General features: G+C 44.8%; 1 protein-coding gene across 4 annotated transcripts in view; it reads right to left on the bottom strand.

The window, feature by feature from the left end:
• The window catches only part of LOC147899924 (RNA-binding (RRM/RBD/RNP motifs) family protein), a 69,979-nt gene that overhangs the window by 2,390 nt on the left and 45,280 nt on the right, over positions 1-22,309 (bottom strand). For all 4 annotated transcript variants that reach the window (XM_087377553.1, XM_087377555.1, XM_087377554.1 and 1 more), the window contains one exon: positions 6,339-6,414. In XM_087377553.1, the coding sequence (XP_087233679.1) occupies positions 6,339-6,414 (76 nt within the window). The remainder of the gene's footprint in view (positions 1-6,338; positions 6,415-22,309) is intronic.

Raw genomic sequence — 22,309 nt, 5'->3', positions numbered from 1 at the left:
TAGGGGTTGAAATAAACCAAGGGGTTGAATGTTAGATGCATGGTCCACTAATATAGATGACTGAGTGTAAACTGCAGGTTCTTGTTTCTCTTTGGTCACATCAGAGATTGCTTGGTGCTGAAAAAAAAAGCAGACTATTCCTGCCACCCATAAAATTAGAATAGCATGCAATCAAGCACATTTCTTGTTACTAGGTTGGAAGACCTAGATCTACCATAAGTGAGGCCTAAATAGTTTCCTATAACAACAAGAGTTGTATCAGTTTGTCCAAGAATCATGTGTTTCATGCTTGAACAAATACATTGAGAGTCGAGACAATCATTAATTTGTTTGCGAATAGACCTCAAAAGAAGGCACTTGATCAAGTATTTGTGGGATCAAAGGATTAAACCGTGAATGCCTTCCCAAAGCGAAGATAGGTTTCTAATTGGAGAGACGAGTGATCAGCTCTTAGCATAAGAAGATAAAAGTTTGCGATCTGTGCAATGAAAGCAAGAGACCCGAGACCTATTAAATGATGTCGCCTCCACTATAGGGTTGGCACACGTGTGCATCCTAAGACCATTATGCAAGCCATTGTATAGTATCCGCCTATAGGCGATGCACATATCTAATAAGTATTTCCCTTACTAATAACCATGTTATAGCCGCCTCCACATGTGAATTTGTTGCTGTATGGCTGAAGTTTGTCTCACTATATGGGCAACATATGTATCATTGCTTGCATGCCCAATGTGGACATAAAAGTCCCCCACCAATGCAAATCTTTCCTTGCCTAGAGAGCCCTATATATTTGAGTACACTCCCGTTGGGAAGGAAGCGACGAGCTGCTCCTCGTACAAATGCATGTGGCATACATGCCTGTGTCCCTATGCCACTATGATGTATGGAAGTAGGTGATTGCAAAATAGCATAGACATAACTCTTGAGCCACGAACACCTCCGGATGTGTACATCTCTTCTTGATATGTGTATTAGTATGCCCCTCTCTAGGTCTCCATAAACAAGCTGATGTCCATTCATTTGAATATTTACAAAATTAACTATCCCTGAAGAGGCAGTGGAAACGCCCTCGGATCTCATAGTACACAGGACACCTGAAGATGAAATGCTCCTCTCTCTCAACCTCCTGAATGTCACACAGAGTGCATATGCGCCTCTCCCTGGGTAGCTCTGCTTTGCCGCTCTTGATGCGAAGTCTGTGTGAAGAGACCCGGAACTGCCCAAGAGAGATCCTCAGCGAGTGGGGTAGGTGAATCTGTGTGTATCCTGGTGGGTCAATGAACCCCTCCGTTGTGATACGTAAGAAGTGATCTCTGTAGAAGCTAAGCTTCACTGGGAGTTCACTCGGTCCCAACCAGGTCCGAAATGTGTGTAGTTGTAGTAGATCCTCACGGATAACCTGGTTGACCTCGTGTGATAAGAGGGGAGAAAACGGAGCATCCATGCTGTACTGGAAGGGAGGTAGTCTATCCATGTGGAGCCCCAATCGCTCAAACCATCTCTCTGTACGTGCATACCAGCACCTCTGGTCTCCTCCTGATGCAAGTGCCATAGAGGAGGATAGAGCTATCCATGGTAGCCTGCTACGCCCCAGGGTATAATCCCCATATTCCCTAACTCGGTACAGATATGTGATGACCTGAAATGCAACATCTAGCTGTAAAGGGGGTGACCCAAACTCAGCCTGAATGATCTCGTGAGGAACGGATGTCTTACCACGAATCATCCGTGATAACATGAGAACCTGTAGCCGCTCCACACGAGCCCACTATGTATCTGACAAGTCAGGCCCCTAATAAGGGCTGTCGTACATCCCCGCTGGGCGAGCCAAGGAGTCAAAAAGCAACCCCTTGATGCGTGTATCCTGAAAGTGCGAGGGGAAGCACTGCCTCTCTAGTCTGGCCAATGAAGCATACCCTCTACTCAAGTGTGCCTGCATCGCGGGTCTCATAGTAAAGCTGGGTCCGGAGAAGATAACCCCAAGATAAGTGTATGATGAAACTATCTCAACAGATGACCCCGCAAATGTGAATTGCTCCTGACGCATGATGGCTCGAGATGTATTAAAGATCATGACCTTGGTTTTATCCAGGTTGACCTTCAAATCATGAGACTCACAAAACGACCGTAGTGCGTCTACGTGTCTCTGAAGCCCCTCTGCTGAGAAAGACAAGAGAGCCACGTCATCTGCATAGAGAAAAATATGGATCAGCGTGTCCACAAGAGAGCAACCTACACCCCCCTGTGTTTGCATCACTATCTCAAGCTCATCAATGTAGAGGCCAAACAAGGTAGGCGACAAAGGACACCCTTGTTTGACCCCGATGGTGCTCATGATCTCGTCTGTCCACCCGGATCCTGCCAGAAACTCTCTCGTAAAGTGCCATGACAACCCAAATGATCTCCTTGTCATAACCGAAGTCCTGTAGGCGCCATATGAGGCAGGCTCTCGGGACCGTGCCAAACACCTTGCGGAAATCCACAAAGCAACAATAAACCCTTTGCTTCCGTGACCTCGCCTCCTCGATGATACATCTGAAGTATGCTCCTCAGGCTCCAAGTCTAGGTTTAGGTCATCTCTTCCACCACTTGTTGATGGACTTGCTCCACCACTTGTTGATGGACTTGCTCCACCACTTGTGGCTGCAGGACCCTCGGGCTGCTCGCCAACATCCTCATCAAACTTGCTAGTCGCAAGGAGAACGGTAAGGGCTGCATCTCTCTCGATCAAATGAATTGGGGAAGATGAATCATCCCCGATGGGAATAGCATACTCAGGAGAGAGAGAGAGACATTATCCATGGCCCTACCTAGTGTCTTCTTGAAGTTAGCACTCTGGTCAAAAGAGCTCAAAATATCCAATGAAACCCATTGGTGAGGGGAGTTAGCAATCACGACAGATTGCCCATAGATAAGTCTATCAAAAAATTGAAGAGAGGGATTATCCGCAGGAAGGAGAGCTCTCAAGTGTGACTCAAGATGGAATGCTTTGCAGAAGATGGGATAAACCTGATCTACAGAGTCATGGGAATCAATGGATGAAATCCACAAGTCAAAAGCCTCTCTAGGGGAAGCCGTGAGTGTAGGAGGATGCTCGGGAAGATGAAAGAGGAGGCTATGGAATGCAAGGTTACTCAAGAGTGGGGAACTGAAAATGTGAAAATGACCTTAGAGCTGTACTTTATAAATGGAGAATGTGGTCCATGGTTCCATGATCACGCCGGAATCCGGTCTGTCCTACTGCTCTAAGTCCTCGACACTCTGCAAGTCTGCTAACCTCGGAGTCAAGTACTGATGCATAAATCTTAGACATGACATGTCCAATCATAATGGTCTTGTAGTTCTCTGGGCTCATGGGATCCCCTGCCTTGTGGATGGGTGGGTGAGATAGTATTAATGGTCCAAGTGTGTGGAAATCCCAAACAAACCGCTTCATTAAAAAGCTTTACTAAGATCGGGCCTAGGAGTTTAATCCCATATGCAATGAACTCAGTGCATAGCCCCTCATGATCCTTCACTCAACCATTATGAAGTTTCATTACGGCATCCTTTACCCCTCCTCTAGTGAAGGGGTAAATCTTGGACATGACATGTCCAATCATAATGGTCCTGTAGTTCTCCGCGCTCATGGGATCCCCTGCCTTGTGGATGGGTGAGATAGTGTTAATGGTCCAAGTGTGTGGAAATCCCAAACAAACCGCTTCATTAAAAAGCTTTACTAAGATCAGCGGGACTAGGAGGTTAATCCCATATGCAATGAACTCAGTGCATAGCCCCTCATGATCCTTTGCTCAGCCATTATGAAGTTTCATTACGGCATCCTTTACCTCTCCTCTAGTAAAGAGGGTGCAGGATGTGGGACGAGGCATGTGTGAGAGGTTAGGGACTGGCTGATTTGGGATGTCATAAAGTGTGTGTGCATAATCAAGCCAGATCTGAGTGTCAGTGAGTGGCGGAGGGGACCGTCCTTCTAGAAATCTCTGCCGGAAGTCCTTAAAGTTGTTACTAAACAAAATGTTCAGTAGCTCCTCCTCGTTCCGACGAACGAAGTCTAGTTTCTTCCTCCATACCAGTCTACGGTATTCACGTAGCGTCTCTGATACACTCGGAAGATTATTTTTGGTTTCGAATCTGAGTTGACGGCGTAAAGCCTTACACTCATCATCGTACCAACTATTACAGGGTACGGTTTCAGGGGGTGGTAGGTGGGTGGAGCGGGTGGTGTGGGGGAAAGCATGAATGGCAGCCTTGTGTAGTAAGCGGGTCACAAGGGCAACACGATCCTCTAAAAGAGGATCTGCACACTATGCCGAATGGCAGAGATCGAGATAGAGAAGCACTTCTATAAGTCTATCCAATCTACTACGAGAAGCAAGGGCGATATCACTACCTCCTTCAAGAAAGGCATGGCTTTGGTCCACTTACACAGCTGATCCATTTTCCCGATCAGGTTTGTGTTAGGCTCTATCTGATTGAGATGCGACACAAGAGAGAGAAACTGATGTGATAGACCAAAAACCAGTAGGGATTGATGCCACAGGTCACCAAGATCGATAGAGCACAAACACTTGTTACAGATTTCTATGCATCTGAGTCAAATGCTGGTGAGGCTAAGGGAGAGGAGCTTGATGAGATGAGAGCATCATGGATTAGAAGTGGGAGTCCCCGATGATGCTAGAAGACGAGAGATACGCACTCCACATGCAACACGGAGAGGGACCAGAGCACACACGATCGGTCTATTTCAGACCTCCTCAGAGGTGATCGCCGGAGACAAGGCATCACCCTTGACGTAGCCCATCGGATACAAAGATTGAGGAGGCCACGCCCTCCACCGCATCGAGAGGCAGCTCCACAGACAAATACGAGAGCTCCTCAAATCTCATCAAAGAGCCACCAAGTTACTTGGGTATATGGAACCTGGGTATGTATACTAGGAGCGTTAACTCTAAACACCTAATACTCTTCTAATATTTTGCTACTCTACTATTTTGTTCACTAGCTTAGCACTTTAGCTTTCAGCAAAGGCCCTAGTGAGCCCTTTGCTTCAGCTTGTACTAGTTACGGCAAGCATCCTAGGGTTTGAGTTTTTTGAGCTTTCCTTGAGTCATTTGTCACAATCGTGGGCATTGATTTCAATAAAATCCAACGATGTGAAAAGCAAGGTGCAAAAGCATAGTTAACCTTTTTATCAAAAGGATGGGAGAAAAGCATAGAATTGCTTCTGTCATAAATCTATATAATCCGTAGCAAGCACATGATTGTCAGCATTGTCTATGTCTTCAAGCAACAGTGGAGAGGTCTAGTTGCTTGCACTGTCTTCAACCAAGGTTCCGAGGTAAGATTCTCTCCTAATCGATGTGCGTTCGGTATTTTTTGTTTATAGATATAAGGTTGTGAGACAATTGAATGATTAGAGTTCTATGCTGATCGATCTATCTATCTGTCTATCACTCCACACATCATGTTAGCTACAGGGGACCAAGGAAATCCAAGGTGGATGCAAGATCATACACGTGATATGCCAGTTTCTTATACATTCTCTGAAATTATCCTTAGCGCTAATACTCTTGGCATTATCACGGCACCTAGGGAAGGGCCCGTTCTCTTGGATTATAACTCTTTGGGGAAGGAAGCGCGTCGCCACCCCGCCCACACACTGTGTGTTATAATAATTATATATTAAATATTATAATATAACGATTTTCAATTACTCATCCGTTCAAAATTTCTTGTTTTTAATCTGAATTCTTAGAACATTCCTCTCGTTTAATGCATGTTATCGATGCGAGGGAGCAAGGAAATCCAAGGTGGATGTAAGATTGAAGGATGACTATACCTTTATTCATATGGTTATAGTCAATCTGATAATATTGTATAAACTGCAACGAGGATCAGTTATTATATCGCCTTATTCATGTATTTGTTGGACTTCAGCTTTCAAAATATGGACATCACAAAATTAATAATAAATCACCACCCCTGACAATTGCAGGGAGGATCGGGTCCAAACAGACCCTGTGTCGCGTCTCATGTCCACTATTTTACTCATTCTCTTTTTTCCGTAAACAATTGAAAAATAGTAGGATTCAGCTTCAATTTCGAGTTAGCAGTTACTTGTTCCATGATGGAAAGACTCCCTATCGCAAATCTAGTTACCTTCTGGTTTTGCTCTTTGTTTCATAGGCCTGTGAGGCCTCCTGCAAACATTAGTACATCTCTCTCTCTCTCTCTCTCTCTCTCTCTCTCTCTCTCTCTCTCACCAAAAAAAATAATAATAATTTGCTTATAAACAACCACCTTTACAAAAATCAAACTTAGAAGGAGAAACATACAAAGGTTTTCGAAAGGGGCGATCACGACCACCGAATCGCAATTGGCCCGATTCCTTATGCCCTCCTAAACCACCACCTATATAAAAACGCATTGGCTTAAAGAAGTAAATCAAAAAAGAGCTTGAGAAAATCAACAATAAACTCAATTAATCATACACCTAGATGGAGGGACACCTACAAAACCACCATGTGAAAGCCAAACCAACAACGCAACTATTTACTGATATGTTGTGTGTGTGCATATATCCTATGCTAAGGGTTACATAGGGATCAATACATATTAGGGGATAATGCTAGATGAGTCATGGCAATTTTATATATATGTATTTGTATATGTACACACACATGTACATGTATATGTATATGTACACATACACACACACATTTATATACATATACATGACAAGAGCCCCAATAGTATAAGAGCTCCATACATCCATACACATACATACATACGTATGTATGTATGTATATATACAGACTCTCTCTCTCTCTCTCTCTCTCTCTCTCTCTCTCTCTCTCTCTCTCTCTTTTTGGTGAAATCCAATTGAGATTATACTACAAAAAGCAGTCCCAAAAAAGGGGACAACCAACTAAAACTTCAATAGACATAATTATACGACAAGAAGGTAGGATAATCAAGATCCTGCACATGTAGACAATCATAAAATGCCGTAGCGATGCCCAAAAGTCCTGATACTTAGCCAAGGAGGAATCACCAAAAACCCGATGATTGTCGTCCTTCCATAGGTTCCATAACTCCTGATAGCGATCATGTCCTTGCCTTACAGGATGAAAACCGAACAACCAAAATGCTTGCCTAAGCAAGCACTTGGAAAACGAGCTTGAAGCCGCTGCTGAAGTAAAAGCAAGAAATCATGAGATTCTATGCAATGCCAAAAGAGATGCTCCATAGAATCCCGCCACGCAAAGGTGTGCATGCGCACGCGCACACACGCGCATGCGTGCGTGCACACACACACACACACATATAGAGAGAGAGAGAGATGTATTAACATCTTTGGGAGGCCTCACAAGCCTATGAGATAAGTCCAATAAAAAAGAGTAGCTCGTACAAGCCTCTTTGCAGTGTGGGCTAAGATAAAGAGCTCGCTAGGGCCGTTGTTGAGTGCCAAAATACTCAAAATACAGAACCAGGTGCCGTGGTGGCTCTCCGATGGGATGCGAAGATATCTCATATGTGTATCTGTATCTATCAAGTCATCTCTGGCTGTGGCAGGGGACATAGTCTCTGTGATCTTTGTATCATATGAGACAAAGTACAACTAAAAAAGATAACTACTACATCTGAGTACTAGAGAGTCGTGGAAGTGCAAGTGGCAGCTCCTCTTCAGTGCATAAAGCAGATCCAAAATATATGCAACGGTAATCTAATCGTGTAATCACAGCACGACCTTCTTTAAACCTTTAGCAAGAAATTAGAGTTATGTGTCATAGAGAGAGAAAGGCGATGAGCGTAGAGAGAGACTAGAGACGACAACCGATTGGGTCCCTGTACCCACTTAGGGCCCCCTCCCCCAATTAGGGTAGAATTTACTTTAATACTTAAAGAGCTGAAAGATACAATAAACACTCTTCGAGAGAGCACAAAAATGCACTTTTAAAGAGTGCCATGTGCACACGTATTGCAGACCCAATGACCTAAGAGGCAAATCCAACCAATACCGAGACCTTGATGATGTCCACATTAACGATGTAGGGCACGTCTGCAAGGCAAGGAAGAGACTTGTGCTGTCCAACGGTATGCAAGGTTCAAGAGATGGAGATACCATTCAGGTGAGAAGTGATGTAAACCACCTTCCACCCTGAACACCATGACAATATGATTTTAAAATATCAAACGCCATTCCATTATACTTTTCCATCCCTCCATTCAATTGTGGATAGAACGCGCTGGACATCAGCAGCTTAGTACCAAAATCATCAAACAAGGCCCTCTAAAAATGAGATGTGAATTTAGAATCCCTGTCGAGTGTGATGGTCCTTGGCAACCCTCCAATGGGATACCAACAGTTTATGAACAAATGAGCTACGTCTTCAGCATTAGCCGTCTGCTTGCGGGGAATAAGCATACAATATTTACTAAAGCGATAAAAAATAGTAAGACATTGAGTGTTACGTGTACTTGTGGATGCTGGAAGTGTTCCACGGAGTCATACTTATGTCTTGGAAAGGACCAACCGGTATTGACAATGGCATAAGTAAGCCATTCGCCTTCTTGTGGAAAGCCTTGACCTTTTGGCATATCTGACAATTCTAAACACAGCCATATACGTCCTTCCACATCTTAGCCAATAGAAGTAGCGCTCTAACTTCTCCAAAGTACCATTGATACCTCTATGACCACCACTAAGGGCATCGTGGGCATCATGGAGAAGCAACTACTATTTGTCTTTGAGTACACATAATCTTTTCTTATAGAAAAGCCAACCATCCTCTGATGAGTAAATGGCCTTGAGCTGGGTGTCAAACTCTGCTAAATCCACGTACTATGACTTCGTACTATCAAGATCCTTTGCCTCGATTTCAAGCATAGTGGCCTGCTCAATGGTCTGGATTGAACCTTTCAGGGTTATTTTTGCCGGGGACTGCTTTGAGGCACCGCTGTCAATATACCATGTATTATGTGTCTCATTGACACTGAAAGCTGATGCATCCTTGGAAGAATCATAACTGCATGTCAGAAAAGCAAGTGTCATCATTACAAGTGGCTGTACTATCCTGAGCAGCCAACTGAGAGTCTGAAATACAAGACAAGAAGGCATAGTCATGCTCCACAAAGTTGGCTGTAGCTTGCTCATTGTCAGATGCATGGGGAGCTGAATCTGAGACAGCGATACTGGAGCCGTTTTTCTTTTCTTTTGCAAGCCTTTTCTTGCATTCTCCAATGTAGTGACCTGGCTTTTTGCAATAATGACATATTCCCTTCTTCTTGGGTTTACCTGCATCACCTTTAGCCTTTTGAGAAGGCTGTCCTCAACCACTGGAAGGCTGATTTGCTGAAGTCTTTTGAAACGTTCATTTCCTAATTACTACAGCAGATCACGGGAGTAGCACTACAGAATATCCTCCCAGCCAACCTTGCTGAAGCGTGAGAGCTCACAAAGAAATCAAAATCCAATCACGTGAAAAGTCCATTCTCCATCTCTCACTAACTCCAACAAGCCCCATCTCCCTAGATGGATCTAGATGCCACATGTCATCATCATAGGGCCTTTTCTAATGCATCTTTTTTTTGCCCCTCTCTTGGGATACTTTAATTTCCTTTGCCCCTAGGCACATTTCTTGCATTAGGCCCTTAGCCTTAGATCCACCTAGTCTGGTGTTATCAGCCCTCACCTAGGACCTTGACATTAATTCCCTCTCGATCATTTACATGAAGCACAAACAAATATATTACAAACATAGATCCTTAAGGGAAATGTCGACTGATTCTTCCGAGGTCATGCTACCTCGGCTAGAGCATAACATTCCTTCCCTCTTCAGACATCAACGTCCTCGATGATAAAGTCTGGGAACACCCTCCGCAACTAGTATACGGATTCCCAGGTAGCTTCTGATAGAGGCAGGCCATGCCATGCAACCAACACTGTGGGTATCTTCCGATTGCGCACTTGCATTGTCCCTCGGTCTAGGATTCTTGTTGGTTTGCGCCTTGCATTATCCTCTATCTCCTTGCCTATTCTCTTTAGAATTAACCACGGCACACAGTATCGAGGTGATAACTTAGCACACTCTCTTGAAGTTAACGACTTTGAGTGCGAAGGAACTCTGAGAAAAACTTTTTCTCCTTCCTTAAATTCTCTTATAGACAGGTTTTCATCCGCATACGCCTTGGCTCTATCCATAGCCTGGCGGATATCAGCTCTCGCAAGTGCTAGCATCTCCCGCATCTGAACCACAAAGTTCGTGGCACTAGGCACTCTCTGAGGTATTCCAACTGTAGTTGGATTTGCTGGTCTACAGCCATAGTTCAGTTCAAACGGACTGAACCCTGTAGAGGAATGTTTTCTATCATTGTAGGCAAACTCCAACAATGGCAACCACTTGTCCCATGTATGTTGCCTCAATGATACATACGCCCTCAGCATATCCTCTAAAATATGATTGACTCTCTCCATCTGACCATCCGTTTCAGGATGATCCCCACTACTCATTCCCAACTCAGTCCTTAGTGTCTCAAATACCGCTGTCCAACAATGACCGGTAAATCTGACATCTCTGTCTGACACTATGGATCTAGGCAATCCATGCAGATGAAATATATGTCTAATAAACAAATCCGCCACTTGCGGGGCACTAACAGACTCTCTAGTCGGAATGAAGTGAGCCATCTTGGTTAGACGATTAACCACCACAAGGATAGAATCATATCCACCTTGTGTCGTAGGCAGCCCTACAATAAAGTCCACGGAAATGCTCTCCCACTTACTTAGTGGTATCTCCAAGGGCTGTAAAAGTCCAAGTGGCTTCATCCGCTCGGCCTTGCTTACCTGACACGAAAAACACCGTGTCACATTTTCATGAATATGCTTTTTCATCTTTGGCCAAAAGAAATCTCGCTTCACGAGATCATATGTCTTTTCGACTCCTGGATGTCCCGCACATGGGCTATCATGGCACTGTCGAATGACTCTCTGCCTGAGATCATTCTGACTAGGTACTACAACCTTGCCATTTCTTTTCAGCATACCATCTCTTATGGTATATCTTGCATATGTTTGGCCTTTTCTGGATGCCAGGTCATCCTTTTCTTTCCCGAGTCTAAACACATGAGCTTTCGGCCATAAGCTCTAGACAAACTCGTCCACCTTTTTAGTTTCTTTAATCTTGGTCATTAGAGCACTCTCTAATACCGTAAAACTCATATTGTGCATAATGCGAGACAACGCATCAGCAACCTTATTATCCTTCCCTCTTCGTACCGAATCGTCAAACTAAACTCATGCATGAGTTCTGCCAACCTAGCTTGGCGGCCCCTCAAGTCAGGCTGTTTACAAACATGTTTCAGAGTATCATGATCCACATCCACATAAAACTATGAACCATACAAATAATGCCTCCATGTTTTCATAGCATGGATAACATCATACAACTCCAATTCATGAGTTGGCCAATTCTTTTGAGAGGGAGAAAGCTTCTTACTTTCAAAGGCTACTAGCCTTCCCTCTTCCTACCACAATGCCACTTGCATCCGTTTTCAGGAACGACGGTTTCTCGAAATCAACTATTTTTAACACTGGTCCTGTGACCAGGTTTCGCTTGCTTGGCTTGACCACTCGGCTGAGAACCACTCCCTTTACTAATCCACTTTTTCTTAAACCCAGAGTCCTTCTGATACTCATACTGGGTTCCGACCTGCGCAAACCATTTGGCCTGCTGCCCTTGGCATCTTCATAGTTCAGGGCTATGGCTATTGCATCATCCAACGTGTTCACATACTTAGCCTGAACTTTCATTTTAATCCGATCATTCAATCCAAATATGAAATCTTTCACTTGGATTGATTGAGATAGGGGTTCATCAACCTTCATTACGCTCTCTCGAAACTTATCAGTGTATTCTGCCACTAACAAATTTCTCTGATGAAGGTTTCTATACTGATCCTAAGCTCGGGATGCTTCGTCAAGAGGTAAGAAGTGTTTCCTAAATTTCCTTTTAAACCCCTCCCAGGTAGTGGATGCAATACCATCATATGTTGTTTAATCCACCACCGATCCGCTGCCTCACTAAACATGTGGGTGGCCTCGCGGATCTTCTTGATATCATTTCTGATTTCACAAATGGCGAACGCCTCGTCCCATTTGTGTAACCAGGTCTCAATGACATCAAAACTACGGTCATTCATCTGACCAGAATACTTTTCCCGCCTGTAATTGGCAATATTAGGTACTTTAGTCTTTCTAGGCTTGACCGTATGGACACTAGACCCCGGTTCCATTGGAGCCTTTCGTTTCTCATCTCGAGAAGGTCTGGCAGACATACTGTGTATCACTCTTTTAAATTCATACTGCCCTGCATTTGCCCGTAACTGTTGCGCTAATAACTGCTACAAGGCATCCTCAAGTAATGCAATCCTACCAGATAAGGTGTGAGCTACTGGGCGCGACACCTGCTGGGTTGGCCAGACTCCTGACTCACCAGGGTCCCTCCTGGAAGCTCCTTCTTCTGCTTCCATTCAGGTCAATGGGTGTTTTGCTTCTTTTTTTTTTTTAATAAAACACTGCACTTACAAACTGACAAAATTCAGTATACTGACATTCTGACACAATTCCCTATACTAGGGAATACATGCAATCCCAGATTCACACTAACTAGGCATTTGACAGAAGCATATATCACAATATACCCCAAGCCACTCTCCCTGTACTAGGGAAATTCCTGCATCAAACTAACTTTATCACAAAGGCATATGCACAAGTATAATCTGACCCTGCTTTGAACCACAAGCCTACATACGGGCTGGCTATCCCTTCATGCAAGCTAAATATTCCACACAAGCTAATGTTCAGGGGAAAAAAAACAAAATGACGAAAACAGGAGCAAATGATGTCGAAAGCCCCTTGGTCTATTCGCTCCTGCCACCCGATGCTATTAGTCATGGAGTGGCTGAGTCATCCAAAATCGGAGCAGGGTTCCCAAAAGCAAGACGGACGTTCCTTCGTCGATGAAGTTTCGTAGATGAAACAAATTCGAAACTCCCACTATTGTCACAAACCCCGTGCGTCGCCCATCGCCACGTATAGCCTCAATTTCATAGATCTTTTGATTCCACGCTATTTGCGTAGGCCAACGCCGATCAAACCTCTCCGTTAAGCCCACGAACAGTCACGCATCCCATGCCTACGCTCAAGTCTGCTGTCCGATACCAAACATTACGTTCTTCAAAGTCTTCTTTCACCAAGGATACACAGCAATCCATCAACGGCTCAGCCTCACGAACAGGGCCACCTAACAGACCCATCGTTCGCCTTCATTCGTCGTACTCAATTCGGTCAGGTCCAGCATGCACAGTAAATTCAAATCGTTGTCTGCATTACAAAAAGCCGATCACTGACTAAAATCCTTCTTTCTACCAGCTCGCTCTCCTCCTACGCAATCCCCTCGTCCAACCTGTAGGCTCTAATACCAACTGAAATGTTCATTTCCTAATTACTACAGCAAATCACGGGAGTAGCACCACAGAATATCCTCCCAGCCAACCTTGCTGAAGCGTGAGAGCTCACAAAGAAATCGAAATCCAATCACGTGAAAAGTCCATTCTCCATCTCTCACTAACTCCAACAAGCCCCATTTCCCTAGATGGATCTAGATGCCACATGTCATCATCATAGGGCCTTTCCTAATGCATCTTTTTTTTTCCCCTCTCTTGGGATACTTTAATATCCTTTGCCCCTGGGCACATTTCTTGCATTAGGCCCTTAGCCTTAGATCCACCTAGTCTGGTGCTATCAGCCCTCACCTAGGACCTTGACATTAATTCCCTCTCGATCATTTACATGAAGCGCAAACAAATATATTACAAACATAGATCCTTAAGGAAAATGTCGACTGATTCTTCCAAGGTCATGCTACCATGGCTAGAGCGTAACATCTTTGCCTGTCCCTTTGCTTTAGGCTTGAATTTTGAGAGCATGGCATGTTCACCTGCTCGTGAAACCATGTTTTTCCTGGTCTGCTCTTCCTGCAACAGAAGTCCTATCAACTCGTGAAAAGTGAGGATTTGCACCCCCCCTCAACGACAAATTCAGCGAGGTATGAAAGCTGAGATAAGACTCAAGAAGAGAATTCAGAGTAGTGGTAATCATCTCTGAATCAGGAATGATCTCATCAATATTCAGCAACTGCTCTCGTAAACCCTGTAGCTTTGTGAGGTGCACTGACATGAGTCACCCTCTTCCATATGTGTATGAGACAATTCTCTTTTCAAAAAAGACACCTTGGCATCATTCCGAGCTGCATACATGCTCTCCAAAATATCCCATGCTGCCTTTGAGGTCTTACACGACCCGATATGCGGAATGATGAATCTTTTCACTCAAAGAGAAATACACGACAAAGCTAAAGCATCACATGAATCCCATCTCTTCTGCTCTGGAGTGGTAGGTATAACTGCACCAATAACTTGTGCTACAGCTGTACCCTGTGCACGAACTTTGCATCCTCCTTGTTGGGGAGGGGTATTAGGTGCCACATTTGCTGGCCGGAACTCATCCCCACTTACATAGTCCCATAAATTACGAGAAATCAGAATATTGTGTACCATAAAACTCCAGAGGGAGTAGTTGGTACCATCCAGCTTGTCCTCTTGGGAGAGACCACTGAAACCGAAATCATTCTAATTTTGCCGGGCCATGTCTGAGAAAGAAAATAGAGCAAATGCAAATCTGAATTCCCTTGCTAGGAATGGAGTGCACAAATCCCAAAAAACACAGCCAAACACTGGCTAAAAATGCAACTCAAATCTCTGTAATGTCTCTGTCAGAAATCTGCCAAAGCATCCAATCTCTCCCAAAACCTGCCAAAAGCACTTCAAAGCACTCACAAAAAAGGCAGTGTGAACTGAAATCTGTCAAATTGCTCTCCCAACACAAAGCCCCAATTTGTGGCTTGAAATTGCAACCAAAAAGGGGCAAATTTACTAAAAGCCCCAAATTTGCAATTTCTGAACAAAAGCCCCAAATTTGGAGTTGAAATTGAGCCAAATTTCACCCAAATAGTTAATCTCCTGCGAAAGCCCCAATTTCTTGGCCAATCCTTGCAATTTGCTTGCAATGTGTGCCAAAATTTTTACAAAAGCCCCAAATTTCTTCAACACTTGCAGATTTACTGCAATGTTTGCCCAAAAAATCCAACTGTGCTCCCACAAAACTGAGCCAAACAATGACTATATGCAAAGAATGCGCCTGCAAATGAACCTTGCAAGTAGAACCCTGCTCAAAAGTCCTGCATAAATGCGAATTTCCAAGCCCACCTTCAAACTGTACGGCAGTTTGTACGGAAGTGTACGGAAGATGCTTGAAGCTAACTGCAGGTGTACAGCGCCACACGTGCCGTACAGTCGACGATGTACGGCTGGCGACAACAACGAAATGTACGGCTGATGCAGGGTGATAGTACAGATCTGTACGGGGCTGTCGACAAGCTGGTACGGGTACGGAACTGTACGGCAAAGATACCACCAACGGAACAAATAGTACGGCGCACGTACGTACGGGGATGCTGGATGTACGGTGCCTGTGTATGGAGCTGTACGGCGGTTTGTACATACAGTCCAGGATCTGTACGGCGCTGTCGACGAGCTGGGAGCTGTAACGGCGCACGTGTGAGCTGTACGGGACAGTACGGAAGGCAGCGCAGGTACAGTGTGGGACTGTACAGAATCAGTCCGTACAGATTGTATGGACGATCTGTACGGACGACGAGCGATTGGAGCAGGGAGCTGTTGGGCTCGAGCTGGAGGCGAATGTGCAGCAGGAGCAAGAGCAAGAGAACCCGCTCTGATACCAAATGTGAGAATGGGAGATAGAGCAAATGAGAGAACAAGAGCAAGAGCGTAAGAGCTGAAAGCTTAGTTGCAAATAGATGAGTGTGATACAACTGAATAGAGTGATGGGTTTTGTCTAAGTGACAAAACCTTATCACTTCACTAACCATAATTAGTGAACTAACTGTGGTTAGGGGGAAAAACCTCTAAGTGAGGGAAAAGTGCCCCTAACCTACTTATTACATTACATTGGTCACTGCTAAATTATAGCAATAATTCTAACAAGCTTTGCCAATAACTCGAATCTTTTATCTGCATGTCTTTACCTCCTTGTGTAAATTTTGTAAGAGGGGCTACGTATGTTGAGAATCCATCCATATGCGAGCTGTAGGCTTGACATAAACCCACAAAGGACCTGATCTCCTGAGCCGTCGTAGGAACAGCCCAACTAGTGATAGCTTGAATCTTCTCTATAAGTTTGTTGAGTGCTCGATAGTCCACACATAAATGTGCGGACTTATCCTTCTTTGCCACAAAAAGAATAGGCATAGCGAATGGCGAACATGACGGTCTTATAAACCCTGCGGGCAGTAACTGAGACTGCTACTCTAACTCCCCCTCCATAGACTTGGAAAGTCGGAAAGGAAACTTACTTGGAGGTGTGGAGTCTATAATCAAATTGATGCGATGGTCTTCTGGTCTGTGTGGAGGTAGCTGGGGTGGCAAATCATCCCAGAGCATAGTGTCGTGTAACTCCTGGAGTAGATCCACCATTGCTTGCCCCATCGGAGGAGCAGCTTCAGCTCATGTGATCTGGCACTAGACATAAACAAGTGCACACATTGCACCCTTGCAGACGGCATGACCTGCTTGGATATGAGATATTAACGGAATCCCTGGTATGCTCCGATCACCGCGTATCACCAGGGCTCAGGTAAACCTTCTACAATCGTGAAGCTATTCTGCAGCCCAGATCTTTGCCTCGCCGTTGGCTGCTCCTTTATCAGTTGATCAGCCGAACAGTCGTACAGACTGTACACACTATACTAGCCTGTTGATCCGTCGTACATGCCCATACCAACCGCTACTCTGTTCTGATCATCTGCCCGTGCAACTACCGTATGATCGGCTGTACAACCTAACGATCTACCGTACAACCTGACAATCTGCCGTACGGATCTGTCGTACAATTGTACGACCAGCCCTCTGATTTGCCCGTACTTTCCTACCTCGAAATGTGTGTCTAAACCCACTTGCATTCTCTGCTATCTCTGCCGCATCATTTACAATTGCTCTTACTCATTGCCTCTCCAAGTGTTAATACCATGGAACCTCGTCCTCCTAGAGAAGTCACTTCACCTCGGGAGAAAGCACTTGTCCATATCGGTGTCAGGTTGGACAACAAATTACTCCATCAATTTGACCTCACTGCTTCCACCACGGAGATCAAAGCCAAGTTTAAGAAGCTTCACACTACATCTACTGGACCTAACCGACGAGCTATATCTATTGTTTTACATGATCTATCTAAAGTGATAGATAATGGTTAATAAAATATGGGTACTCTATCCGGAGATATTTCCCAAAATGAATGCAATAAATAATGTGTGTTGAGTCAATAAAGGTCCTCTGCCTTGGATTGTCCTCCTAAAATGATGTATTTCTTTTATAGTGTGTTACTCCATGTTTCTAGTTAGTCCCTAGAGTCAAGAGGGGGATGTACTGTAGGAGCCATGTATTGGCTTCGATAGGGTCTTGTTATCAGACCTAGCATATGAGTTCCAAGATGTTGGTGCATTGGTCTTCTAGACCTTTAAATTGTTCATGTATCCATGCTGAGACATGAATCTCTGAGTTATGTTGGGACATAAAGCCATGAGAGTGCTCAGTCCGACCTCTAAACTATGCTCAGACTTCAGCCTCTGAGTTGGCATGGAAGCCATGTCTAGTTCAGACATTGCACAGTTTAGTAATCCTGTCACTGTCATGTTCTGTCCTTGGTTCCATTCCAATAGTCTCTCACCTTGCCTTCATGGGGGGGTGTTAGAATATGAAGCCAAGTTGAGTCAGTTTGGAGTGTTCTAGTGTGTTCTAGTATGAGTTCTAGTCTAGTGTGTCCTATGGATGCCACGTGTCACATTGGGAGTTATCCCATATGCATAGGTGTTCATACGTGTGTGCGCTCTTATATAAGAGTTGTACTTGTCTAGTGTCAAAACAATCAAGTATCAAGGTACAAGCTCTTTGGTCTACATGTGAGAACTCTTATTTTGTTCATTGCTTAGTCATTTCGTTTCCAATTCATTATGTCTCTCTTTGAGTATCACTCTCTCTCTCCCTAGCCTACCCTTTCTCTCTCCCTTCTCCACCATGTGCCTTCGAAAGGATGACCTAGCATCCAAAAAAGGCCAAACTTATGTGAGATATACCATAGGGGATGGTATGCTGGAAAGAAATGGCAAGGTAGTAGTACCTAATCAAAATGATCTCAGGCAGAGAGTCATTCAACAATGCCATGATAGCATGTGTGCAGAACATCCAGGAGTCGAGAAGACGTATGATCTCGTGAAACGAGATTTCTTTTGGCAAAAAATGGAAAAACATATTCGTGAGTATGTGACAGGTTGTTTTTCGTGTCAAGTAAGGCATAGCGGGTGAAGACACCCGGACTTTTACAGCCCTTGAGCATTTCCATGGAGTTTATAGTTGGTATGCTGCCTACGACCCAAGGTGGATCCTTGTCGTAATTGATCATCTTACCAAGATGGCTCACTTCATTCCGACTAGGGAGTCCGTTAGTGCCTCGCAATTGGCGGATTTGTTTATTAAACATATATTTCATCTGCATGGATAGACAAAGAAGCACTTTCTATGTGTCTGCCCAGTCTATTATAGATCCAAGGACAATAACACTGCCTCTTCCAGGAGAGTACAAGGCTTTTGTCCACTTACACGGTTGATCCATTTTCCCAATCAGGTCTATGTTGGGCTCTATCTGATTGAGATACGACGACACATAGATATACTGATGCGAGAAACCAGAGAGCAACAGAGATTAAGGCCATAGGTCACACAGATCGACAGAGCACAGACACTTGTTACAGATTTCTATGCATCTGAGTCAGTTGCCGGAGAGGCTGAGGGAGAGGAGCTTCATGAGATGAGAGCATCATGGACTAGCAGTGGGAGTCTCCACCATGATGCTACTAGACGAGAGACGCGCTCCACATGCGACCTAAAGAGGGTCACGTACGATCGAGGTCCAGTCCATCTCCACCCTCCTCAAAGGTGACTGCCAGAGACGAGGAGTCATTCTTGATGTAGCCCTTCGAATACAGAGATCGAGGAGACCATGCCCTTCACCGCATCGAGAGACAGCTCGACAGACACAGATACAAGAGCTTCTCATATCTCATCAGAGAGCCACTAGGTTACCAGGATATATGGAGCCTGGGCATGTACTAAGAGCATTAGCTCTAAGCACCTAACACTCTCCTAATATTTTGCTACTTCTACTACTTTGTTCACTAGCTTAGCACTTTAGCTTTCAGCAAGGGCCTCAGTGAGCCCTTTGCTTCAGCCCTTAGTGGCTTGTATGAGTTACATTTTGGCTCTACATTTGTCTCATAGGCCCGCGAGGCCTCCCGCAGACGTTAATACATCTCTCTCTCTGTGATGAGCTTACATGAGTCAATCAGAGGCAAGGTCCGTGCTCCAAGCGGTCTATCGGATTGGGTTGAGTGAGATCACATCTTTCATTGATCGCCTAGGTGGCGAGGGCTCATTACTAGAAGATCTCCTCATACAGAAATTGTTATATGCTGATGATATAGTCCTTATATCCTCTTCGACGGAGGGCTGCAGAGAGATCTAGAGGCATTAGAGGTGTTTTACAGAGAGAGAGATCTGACAATCAACCTTGGGAAAACTAAGGTTATGATCTTCAACACCTCACGAGCAGTGACTCACCGACTTAGTTTCACCTATCGTGGTGAGCCAGTGGAGATAGTGCAGTCATACACATATTTAGGGTCAGTCTTCACAAGACCCATCTTCACAATGAAACATGCAGCCCAAGCATGGCTCACAGGAGAGCGTAGTGCTTTGGCTAGACTAGAGCGACAGTGTTTCCTGGCGCACTTCCAGGATCCACCGACAAAGGGCTGGCTTTTCGACACACTAATGCGACCGACTGTCATGTATGCACTACCCTTCTGGGGGTGCGATCTTCCGAGGATAGACTGAAGGAGCTTCGAGCGGCGATAGGTGACAATGGAATCTAGGATGATCTGATGTAAGCCCTCAGTTCCACATGAGATAGTACAAGCAGAGTTCGCCATGACACCTCTCCAGGTGTCATGCCATCTTTCAGACAGTGCCACTGTCTCTACCTAGAGGGGAGTGGCTTCGGTCCTTTGTCACGAATGATCCATTTCCATGACCAGGTTTGTATCGGGCTTTATTTGGTGGAGATGCGACAACACACGGAGACACTTCTGCGATAGATCAGAGAGCAATAGGGGATGGTCAGACCACTACAGGACATAGAGGATGACCGGGCACAGCGACACGTCATAGACTTCTATACATTTGAGTCAGCCCCCGTACACAGTGGAGTGGAGGAGGAGGAGGAGCTAGCCGATATGAGAGCAGTCTGGATGTGCAGCCGTCACAATACCACCGAGAGAGAGGCACAGAGGCCACATGTGCTACAAAGAGCCCCCAACAGTCCATTGAGGTCCAACCTATCACAGCTTTCCTCAAGGGAGACTGACAAAGACGAGGGGTCTCTCGACATAGCCCAGAGTCTCCAGAGAGCGAGGAGACCACGTACCCCACCGCAGTGTGAGACAACTCGACAGACGCAGATACGAGACATCTTCGCAGCCCACCAGAGAGCCATCACTGTACCAAGCTTCGGTTTCGTCCCAACGCCTGGATAGATTGATTGATATGGCCCACTATGCACTTATAGTTGACTTTTTCTATGATTATGATTCTATTAGCATAGATTAGTACTCAGCAAGGGTCCTAGCGTGCCCTTTTCTTCAGCCCACTGAGGCTTGTATGAGTTCGTTTTTCTGTGTGCTTTGTCCCATAGCCCTGTGAGGCCTCCCGTGGACGTCTCTCTCTCTCTCTCTCTCTCTCTCTCTCTCTCTCTCTCTCTCTCTCTGCCAGATCATGTTCTTGGAGCATTAGCCCTGAGCGCTTGACATGCCTCACTCATGTTACACACTATTTGGCTTCTCTGGCCTGACTTGATATGATGTACTACATTAGTATTTCAGTTTATGTGTTTTCTAGTACTCAGCGAGGCTTAGCGAGCCCTTAGCTCCAGCCCACTGTGGCTTGTATGAGTTTTCTTTGTTTCCGCACTTTTGTCCCATAGGCTCGCGAGGCCTCCCACGGACATTAATACATCTTTCTTTCTTTCCTTCTCTCTCTCACATCTCAAGAGAGAACTATCGAAGGTAAGATTCGCCTCACTATCTCCGCTAGAATTGTCATCATGTCCCTCAAAGACCCGAGATGATCTTAATTTGCTAATCAAAGACATGCTCACCTATAATGATCACACCTAATGTAATTGGAGACGGTGTGAGAGGAAAGGGGAGAGTCTATCACTTAAAGTTTCTCTCCATACTAAAACAAATGTGAAATGTGCATACTTACCACCACCGTGGAAACCATAATAAAATTAGTCTGAGGCTTCAAGGGTGCAATTTAACAAGGGCATCCAACCAAATCAATAATAAAAGCTTTGACCCTTCATGCCACCAATGATGGTAGTAAAATACTACACCAAATTCACAAATTGTTGGGAGATGGATATAGAGTTCCCTGACTCTACGAGGGACACACAATTAGGAAGGTACAGTTGAAGTGACGCCGCCCATCACGAGCATTGGAAACAGAGCTAGCATTGTGGTCCAGTCATAAGCGAGGGAAACTATCCTATTTCTTTTGGTGATGTACCATGAAGGCCTGCCTATGATTCACTAAAGCAGATGGGGAGGATGACTCGTGTTATTGCTGTCCTTGCACTTTGCTGCCTATAGTTGAAGGTCCTTGGCTAAAGCAGATGGGGACGGATGACACATGTTATTGCTGTCATTGCACTTTGCAGGAGACCATACAGCATACTGTGAGAGGGTGTCAAGCAGCACACTGGATCCAGAGACTCTCTCAACTAGTTGTTAGCATATTTGCTCTAGAGTTACCATGAGAAGCATATCACAAAAGGCAAAGTTCCTCGCGGCACCTTTGAGGATAGCTGTTTTTTAAATTGTTTCGATAGCATAATGTAGGTGGTGATTCTTTTGGGGAGGAAGAAAGAAGAAGAGTCCTCACAATGTTCATTTGAAGAATCCCTAAAGGCTAACCCTAGTTGTAATAACCCCAACCATACTTCAAGAGAGCTTATCTAAGCCCTCTGATGATTACTACACGTAAGAAAACAACA

This window comes from Dipteris shenzhenensis, chromosome 7, assembly GCF_047967505.1.
Source record: "Dipteris shenzhenensis isolate YYH24624 ecotype China chromosome 7, Dip_SZ_1.0, whole genome shotgun sequence".
In the NCBI taxonomy this organism is placed as follows: domain Eukaryota; kingdom Viridiplantae; phylum Streptophyta; class Polypodiopsida; order Gleicheniales; family Dipteridaceae; genus Dipteris; species Dipteris shenzhenensis.
Note: the sequence above shows the minus strand (reverse complement) of the source record. Positions and strands in the feature narration are given on the sequence as shown.